This window comes from Rhinopithecus bieti, unplaced genomic scaffold (genome assembly GCF_001698545.2).
Source record: "Rhinopithecus bieti isolate Rb0 unplaced genomic scaffold, ASM169854v2 scaffold_10589, whole genome shotgun sequence".
NCBI lineage: Eukaryota > Metazoa > Chordata > Mammalia > Primates > Cercopithecidae > Rhinopithecus > Rhinopithecus bieti.
The window spans coordinates 1,656,462-1,665,769 of record NW_016807065.1 but is presented as its reverse complement, the minus strand read 5'-3'; the positions used below and the strand labels follow the sequence as shown (position 1 = coordinate 1,665,769).

The 9,308-nt window shown below is 52.1% G+C and overlaps 1 protein-coding gene across 1 annotated transcript in view; it reads right to left on the bottom strand.

Annotated features, from left to right (window-relative positions):
* Window positions 1-4,842: 4,842 nt before the first annotated feature.
* Window positions 4,843-9,308, bottom strand: part of MYO1F (myosin IF) — a 57,862-nt gene continuing 53,396 nt past the window's right edge. The window contains exons 24-27 of the mRNA XM_017880038.1: window positions 8,424-8,522; window positions 6,063-6,258; window positions 5,806-5,975; window positions 4,843-5,345 (exon numbers count right to left, since the gene is read on the bottom strand). Coding sequence (XP_017735527.1) covers window positions 5,269-5,345; window positions 5,806-5,975; window positions 6,063-6,258; window positions 8,424-8,522 — 542 coding nt within the window. The 3' untranslated portion in view covers window positions 4,843-5,268. The remainder of the gene's footprint in view (window positions 5,346-5,805; window positions 5,976-6,062; window positions 6,259-8,423; window positions 8,523-9,308) is intronic.

Sequence of the window (9,308 nt, the reverse complement as noted above, 5' to 3'; positions counted from 1 at the left end):
GAGATTTAAAAACTGGGGAGAGGAACAGGGATGTTTGAGTGGGAGAGAGACTGAGTTTTCACTTTTGTGGTTTTTTAATTAAAAAAATTGTTTTTCCTCTCCAGGCATGGTGTCTCAAGCCTGCAATCCCAGCACTTTGGGAGGCTGAGGTGGGAGGATCACTTGAGACCAGAATTTAGAGGCTGCAGTGAGCTGTGTTCATGCCACTGCACTCCATCCTGGGCAACAGAGCAAGACCGTGTCTCTAAGAAAATAAAACAAAAGGCCAGGCATGGTGGCTCACGCCTGTAATCCCAGCACTTTGGGAGGCTTAGGCGGGTGGATTACGAGGTCAGGAGTTTGAGAACAGCCTGACCAACATGGTGAAACCCCGTCTCTACTAAAAATACAAAAATTAGCCGGGCATGGTGGCGCCTTCGTGTAATCCTAGCTACTCGGGAGGCTGAGGCAGGAGAATCGCTTGAACCTGGGAGGCAGAGGTTGTGGTGAGCCAAGATTGCGCTACTGCACTCCAGTCTGGGTGACAGAGCAAGACTCCATCTCAAAAATACATACATACATACATATAAAAGTAAAACAAAAATAAACAAATTAAATTTTTTTCTTTCAATTATTCAGTTAAAAACTCATTTGCTTTAAAAAACAAAGATCATTTTAATGTAGGGTGAGGAAGTGTGTGTGTGTGTGTGTGTGTGTGTGCAGGGGAGGCTAGTGCAATCTGGCAAAGGATGGGGTGAGGCAGCAGAAGGGACAGGGACCCAAGGAAGGAAGGGAGAGGAGGGACCGGACTTAAGAAATTTTGTAAAAGAGTCAACAGGATGTGGGGTGAGCAGCAGGCAGGGCAGACATGACTGAGGTCTGCAGTCTGAAGATGCCTGTAACCTAGATAGGAGATGATATCTGTTAGCATATGCTAAACCTTTAAGATAATGGCCCATGGGGCCGTGCACAGTGGCTCACACCTGTAATCACAGCACTTTGGGAGGGTGATGCGGAGGGTGATGCGGGATCATGATTTGAGTCCAGGAATCCAAGGCTGCAGTGAGCTATGATCATACCACTGCCTTCCAGTCTGGGGCAACAGAGTGAAACCCTGTCTCAAAACAACAGCAACAAGAATCAGATGCTGGAGTGCAGTGGTGCATGCCTGTAATCTCAGATACTAGGGGAGGGCTGAAGTGGGAGGATTGCAGGAGCCCAGGTGGTCGAGACCAGCCTGAGCAACACAGTGAGACCCCATCTTCAAAATCTGCAAATTAAAAAAAAAAAAAAAAAGGAAATTCAGAGATGGAAAGCACCAGGGTCGTTCGAGGGATTGCTAAATACTTTTGTGTCATCATTGAGCAATAAAATGGCCCTTGAGACTCAGTTGCAGCCTTGAGGATTTTTTCCAGCCATGCTCAGCTTCCCAAGACAGGCACAGAAGGGAGAATAGATTCTGCAGAAGGCTCTCCTGGCCGGTCTTGCTGTGTGTGTGTGTGTGTGTGTGTGAGTCAGAGTCTTGTTCTGTCACCCAGACGAGTGCAGTGGCACAACCTCGGCTCACTGCAACTTCCACCTCCTGGGCTCAAGCGATTCTCCTGCCTCAGCCTCCAGAGTAGCTGGGACAGTAGTTGTGCGCATCACGCCCAGCTAATTTTTGTATTTTTAGTAGAGATGGGGTTTCACCATGTGGGTCAGGCTGGTCTCGAACTCCTTATTTCAAGTGATCTGCCCACCCCAGCCTCCCAAAGCCCTGGGATTACAGGTGTGAGCCACCGCGCCCGGCCGCTAGTCTTGCTTTGATTCCTGGCTCTATTGGGGATTCCCAATGCCCCATTCTCCAGTTGGGTAGGTATTCTGTGCCTGAAGTTTGCTCATCACAGCTTAAATCACTCTGTGCAGTGCTTGTCAACCAAATCCGCTGAGACCGACCCTCTCCCACCTTCCTGACTCCTGCTGCAACGCCCATTCCACCTCTGAATTCCTGTCTTCTGTGGGCCAGTCCTGACCTCACCAGTTGGCCCCATCGCTACTGGACTGGCTTCTCTTTGAGGGGCTGAGTGCGGAGTGGGTGTCCATATATTTAATAATAATTTAGAAAGCTAGAATAATCTAGAAAGCTAGAATTATTATTATTATTATTATTATTATTATTATTATTATTTATTAGAGAGACAGGGTTTACCTGTGTTGCCCAGGCTGGAGTATAATGTTGCAATTACAGCTCACTGCAGTCTGGACCTGCTGGGCTCAAGTGATCCTCCCACCTCAGCCTCCTGAGTATCTGGGAATACAGGCATGCACCACGACAGTAGCTTTTTTTTTTTTTTTTTGAGATGGAGTCTCGCTCTGTCACCCAGGCTGGAGTGCAGTGGCGTGATCTCAGCTCACGGCTGCAACCTCCACCTCCCAGGTTCAAGCAATTATCTGCCTCAGCCTCCCGAGTAGCTGGGACCACAGGTGTGCACCACCATGCCCGGCTAATTTTTTTGTAGTTTTAGCAGAGATGGGGTTTCACCGTGTTAGCCAGGATGGTCTTGATCTCCTGACCTCGTGATCTGCCTACCTTGGCCTCCCAAAGTGCTGGGATTACAGGCGTGAGCCACTGCGCCCAGCCAATTTAAAAAATTTTTTGTAGTGACAGGGTATTAGTAGGTTGCCTAGGGTGGTCAAACCTTAAGTGATCCTCCTGCCTTGGCCTCCCAAAGTTCTGGGATTACAGCTGTGAGGTACCATGCTTGGCTAGGATTTGATTTATTTTAGTATTAGAGATGGTCTTGCTGGGTTGCCCAGGCTGTAGTGCAGTGACATGATCGTAGCTAACTTCAGCCTTGAACTCCTGAGATCAGGTGATCCTCCAGCCTCGGCCTCACAAAGTGTTGGGACTACAGGCATGCACCACCACTCCCAAAATTCAGGATTTTTTTTTTTTTTTTTTAAGACAGAGTCTCGGCCGGGCGCGGTGGCTCAAGCCTGTAATCCCAGCACTTTGGGAGGCCGAGACGGGTGGATCACCAGGTCAGGAGATCAAGACCATCCTGGCTAACATGGTGAAACCCCGTCTCTACTAAAAATACAAAAAACTAGCCGGGCGACCTGGCGGGCGCCTGTAGTCCCAGCTACTCGGGAGGCTGAGGCAGGAGAATGGCGTGAACCCGGGAGGCGGAGCTTGCAGTGAGCTGAGATCCAGCCACTGCACTCCAGCCCGGGCGACAGAGCAAGACTCCGTCTCAAAAAAAAAAAAAAAGACAGAGTCTCATTCTATTGCTCAGGCTGGAGTTCCATGGTGCAATCTTGGCTCACTGCAACCTCCACCTCCTGCCTCAGCCTCTCAAGTATCTGGAACTACAGGCGCATTCCACCACGCCCAGCTAATTTTTGTATTTTCAGTAGAGACAGGGTTTCACCATGTTGGCCAGGCTGGTCTTGAACTCCTGAGCTCGGATGATTCACCCACCTTGGCCTTCCAAAGTGCTGGGATTACAGGCATGAGCCTCCCAGAGTGCTGGGATTACAGGCATGAGTCACTGCACCCAGCCCAAAATTCAGGATCTTTAGGCTCAGACCATAGCAGGACTCCCAGCAGGTTCCAACTGCCCTTGCAGGGAGCCCGAGAATGCTCAGACTCCAGCAGGAAATGAGGGCTCTTAAATGTCAGAACTAGTCGTGACCCCAGCTGGGTGAAGACTAAGAGGGCACAGACATAGGATTGGTAGGCAGGGGGCAGGAGTGACCCAGAGTGCATTGAGGGTGGAAGCATGTGGGACCTGCCTCTCTCCACAGGTCCCAGATGGGTTTGGTGGCTGTAGCTTCAAGACTAACAGGACCTGCTGGACCATTTGGGATGCAGTTTCTCGAAGGGAAACTGAGACACATTCTTTCTTTTCTTTTCTTTCTTTCTTTTCTGAGATGGAGTCTTGCTCTGTCGCCCAGGCTGGAATGCAGTGGCGCAATCTCGGCTCACCGCAACCTCCGCCTCCCAGGATCAAGCAATTCTCCTGCCTCAGCCTCCTGAGTAGCTGGGATCACAGGCGCCCACCACCATGCCTGGCTAATTTTTTTTTTTTTTTTTTTTTTGGTGAGATGGAGTCTCACTCTGTCATCTAGGCTGGAGTGCAATGGCACAATCTTGGCTTACTGCAACCTCCACTCCCAGGTTCAAGCAATTCTCCTGCCTCAGCCTCCCGAGTAGCTGGGATTACAGGTGCCCACCACCACACTCAGATAATTTTTGTATTGTTAGTAGACACGGGATTTCATCATGTTGGCCAGGCTGGTCTCGAACTCCTGACCTCATGATCCACCTGCCTTGGCTTCCCAAAGTGCCGGGATTACAGGCGTGAGCCACTGTGCCTGGCCATGACAATTTCTTTTTTTTTTTTCGAGATCGAGTCTGGCTCTGTTACCCAGGCTGGAATGCAGTGGTGTGATCTTGGCTCATGGCAACCTCTGCCTCCCAGGTTCAAGCGATTCTCCTGCTTCAGCCTCCCCAGTAGCTGGGATTACAGGCAGGCACCACCACACCCAGCTAATTTTTTTTTTTTTTTAATTTTAGTAGAAACAGGGTTTTGTCGTGTTATCCAGGCTGGTCTTGAACTCCTGATCTCAAGTGATCCATCTGCCTCCACCTCCCAAAACACTGGGATTACAGGTGTGAGCCACTGCACCAGGACCAAACTGGGACAAATTCAGGCTTTGTGGCCACATATGAATACAAAGCATGGCTCTGTGCAGTCTTGGGTCAGGGAACCTCTTGGAACCTCCATTGTTCCACCTGTAAGATGGGGTCCTTCACAGCTCCTACCGCACAGGGTTGTGAAAACACTGTTCTTTTTGGGCACGTAGTAAGTTAACTCATGCTTTCACCTGGCAAACATTTATTGCCTTAGTGATGACAGAATGAGCAAAGTCACACTTGTCAACGACCCCTCCCCCCAACTGTGCCTGGCACTTTGTCAACAGCACAGGATTCAAGACTCATTTCTTAATCACATGGCACTTGGGAGGTAGATTCTGCTGTTAGTCCCGTTTGACACACGCAGAAATGGAGAATGGGCAGCGGGTGTGATGTTGGGGGAAGACCAGGGACCAGGGGCGGGGGCTGCAGCACTGACTCACAGACCCAGGGCCTGGGCAGGACTGGAGGCCACAGGACTGGACTTTTAGGCCATTGCAGCCCAGGTAAACGAGGCTCTCACTGGTAGGGCCTGGCTCCCCACCAGGCAGGCAGGCAGGCAGGCAGGCAGACAGGCGGGCAAAAGAGAAGGCAGCATCCCAGGGCCCAACTCAGATCTTCTCCACGTAGTTTCCTGGGAAAAGGCCCTCCTGGCCGTGAAGCCGGCCCTTCCACCAGCCCGAGGAATCTGTGGGAGAGAGGAAAGCTTGAGGTGCCCCTAGCTGGCCTTGGAGAAAGCTTCCATGCCTGCTCTGTCTGTCTTGTTCATGGGGTCTCCCTAATGTTATCCAGGCTGGTCTTGAACTCCTGGGCTTAAGCCATTCTCCTGCCTCAGCCTCCCAAAATGCTGGGATTACAGGTGTGAGCCACTGCATCCAGCCATTTCCACTCTTACAAATTTTTTTTTTTTTGTAGATCTTTTGTAGAGATGGAGTCTTGCTAGGTTGCCCAGGCTTGTCTCAAACTCCTGACCTCAAGTGATCCTTCTGCCTCGGCCACCCAAAGTGCTGGGATTACAGGCATGAGCCACCTCACCCGTCTGTTATCTCTGTTCTCCCGTGGGGAGGGTGTACAGTGGTGGGGTCTGCCTGGTGATGTCAGGGTTCTTACCACTCCCCTCACCCCAGCTTCTGCCCTGGTACACACACCTTCCATGAGGATCTCGATGACCTCGTTCACATTGAAGCTCAGCTCGTCCACATCTTGGCCCACATATTGGTATAGGGCCCGGCACCTGGGGCCATGTGTCCGAGGCTGGGGCTTGGGTCGGCCCACACCAGGCACTGGCCGTTGCCCCACACTGCGCTTCCTCTGCATGCTGTGGGCACAGGGGGTTTGAGTCACAGCCCCAGACACTCCCCTACCCCGTGCCCACTTCCTGGGGCTGCCCTCCCACCCAACCTACCCGGCCATGCCCTGGTCAGGCACGTTGAGGAATTCTGTGTTGTGCTCTGAGGGCAGCTGTGCCCGGGGTCGTCTGCTGGCTCCCAGGGATGTGGACGGAGGGCCCCGGGGAGGCCGGTGGGAGCCCCCTCCAGACATGATCTCCAGGGGCAAGGGGCCCCCTCTGGCAGAGGGGGGCACCCCATTGCGATCCATGCCTGTGGCAGGAGCAAGGATAAAGACATGTATTAGGATGATGCTAGGAGGATTTGAGGAGGACTTGGCTCCAAGTTCCCAGTCTGAGGGAGGAGATTGCCACACTCTCAACCCAGTGTGGTAAGGATTGGGATAGACAGAGGGGCTCTGGGGCTAGGAGGCCCTAGACAGAGGCTTTTTTGTTGTTGTTGTTGTTGAGATGGAGTCTCGCTCTGTCACCCAGGCTGGAGTGCAATGGTGCAAACTCAGCTCACTGCAAGCTCCGCCTCCCGGGTTTTTGCCATTCTCCTGCCTCAGCCTCCAGAATAGCTGGGACTACAAGCGCCCACCACCACGCCCAGCTAATTTTTTTGTATTTTTAGTAGAGATGGGGTTTCACCATGTTTGCCAGGATGGTCTCGATCTCCCGACCTCATGATCGGCCCACCTCGGCCTCCCAAAGTGCTGGGATTACGGGTGTGCGCCACCGTGCCTGGCCAACAGTGGCTTTTTAAAGAATAATTTTAAAATTATTTTTTACTTTTATTTGTTTATTTTGAGACATGGTCTCACTCTTGCCCAGGCTGGAGTGCAGTGGTACAATCGTAGCTCACTGCAACTCTGATGTCCTGGGCTCAATCAATCCTCCCTCCTTAGCCTCCTCTTAGGGGCAGCTGGGACTACAGGTATGCTCCACTATGCCCAGTTGATTTTTATAATTTTTAAGGTAGAGATGGGGTCTCACTATGTTGACCAGGCTGGTCTCAAACACCTGGCCTCAAGCAATCCTCCCACTTCAGCCTCCCAACATGCTGGTTTTATAGGCATGAGCCACTGCACTTGGCCTTATTTATTTTTTATTTATTTAGAGAGAGGTTTTGCTCTGTGGCCCAGGTTGGAGTGCAGTGGTGAGATCATAGCTCATTGCAGCCTCCAACTCCAAGGCTCACATGCTATCCTCCCCCTCAGCCTCCTAAATAGCTGGGACTATAGGCACACACCACCTTGCCCAGCTAATTTAAAAAGAATTTTTAGGTCAGGCACAGTGGCTCAAGTCTGTGATCCTAGCACTTTGGGAGGTCAAGGTGGGCAGATCATGAGGTCAGGAGTTCGTGACAAGTCTGGCCAACATAATGAAACTCCATCTCTACTAAAAATACAAAAATTAGCCAGGCATGGTGGTGCACGCCTGTAGTCCCAGCTACTTGGGAGGCTGAGGCAGGAGAACTGCTTCAACCCGGGAGGGGGCGGTTACAGTGAGCCGAGATTACGCCACTGCACTCCAGCCTGGGCAACACAGCGAGACTCAGTCTCAAAAGAAAAGAAAAGAAAAGGCCAGGTGCGGTGGCTCACACCTGTAATCCCAGCACTTTGGGAGGCCTAGGTGGGTGGATCACGAGGTCAGGAGTTCAAGACCAGCCTGGCCAACATGGTGAAACCCTGTCTCTACTAAAGATAAAAAAAAAATTAGCTGGGTGTGGTGGTGCATGCCTGTAATCCCAGCTACTCAGGAGGCTGAGGCAGGAGAATCTCTTGAATCCAAGAGGCGGAGGTTGCAGTGAGCCGAGATTTTGCCACTGCACCCCAGCCTGGGAGACAAGAGTTGGACTGCGTCTCAAAAAAACAAAAAAACAAAGAAAGAGGCTGGGCACTGTGGCTCATGCCTGTAATCCCAGCACTTTGGGAGGCCAAGGCGGGAGGCTCATGAGGTCAGGAGATCGAGACCATCCTGGCTAACACGGTGAAAACCCGTCTTAACAAATAAAAAAAATTAGCTGGGCATGGTGGCGGGCACCTGTAGTTCCAGCTATTCCGGAGGCTGAGGCAGGAGAATGGCATGAACCTGGGAGGCGGAGCTTGCACTGAGTCGAGATAGTGCCACTGCACTCCAGCCTGGGCGACAGAGGGAGACTCCATCTCAAAAAACAAACAGATGTAGTTTGCAGGGCAGGAGTGTAGGGTAGGAGGAGAGAAGATGTCAGTAGTTAGCTGCGTTTGGGTTTTGAAGGGCTCTGAATGCCAAACTAAGTTTAGCCTTTATTCTATGGGAGACGTGGTGCTATCGAGAGTTCTGGACAGAGAAGTAAGTGGTAAACTGTATTTGTTAGATTTCGTTTGCTGAAGGTCTGGTTTAGGCCATGGGACCCACAAAAGACAAGGGAAGATAGCAAGGGACGCAGCTCCTCACCTCTCGGGGGCCCAGGGGCCGAACGGGTAGGGGCCGCCCGGGTAGGGGCCTGGGACGACCTCCGAGGTCTTCCCTTGGCCATTCCCTTCCGCGTAGGCTCTGAAAGAAGAGTGTCAGGGATTTGAGTGATAGACCACGCTCTTTGCCCCGCCCACAAGTCTAGTCCATTCTGAGGGTACGCCGCACCCCGCCCCCTCAGACTCTCCCATTAGCATCGCCCCTTAGGTACAGGTACAGTGGCTCCGCCCATTAATTGGCCTCGCCCCCAAGTGCCCCACATGTCACTGGCCTTGCTCTTTGGGCCCGCCCACTTTAGGACATTCCTTCATCGCTACCAGGTTCCAGGGTTGCCGCTCTGGCCACACCCCTCTACATTTCTCGCCCCCGCATTGGTCATGTCTTCTCCTTAACAGCCTTTCTCTCTCTCTCTCTCTAGACCCGCCCCTTCCTTGCTGTTGCCCACTCTGGTCCATCCTGCTGGCTCCGCCCCACTGTTTTGATTGGTTTCTTCCATGGTCACGTCCCGCCTCCACATTTCACGCCCACTCATGGGTTGCAGCCTTTCTTTAAAAGTCTCTCTCTGGCCCGGGGCGGTGGCTCACGCCTGTAATCCCAGCACTTTGGGAAGCCGAGGCGGGTGGATCATGAGGTCAGGAGTTCAAGACCATCCTGGCCAAGATGGTGAAACCCCGTCTCTACTAAAACCACAAAAATTAGCTGGGCGCGGTGGCAGGCGCTTGTAATCCCGGCTACTCGGGAGGCTGAGGCAAGAGAATCGCTTGAACCCGGGTGGCGGAGGTTGCGGTGAGCCAAGATCGTGCCACTGCACCCAGCCTGGGCGACAGAACAGAATGAGACTCCGTCTCAAAAAAAAAAAAAAAAAAA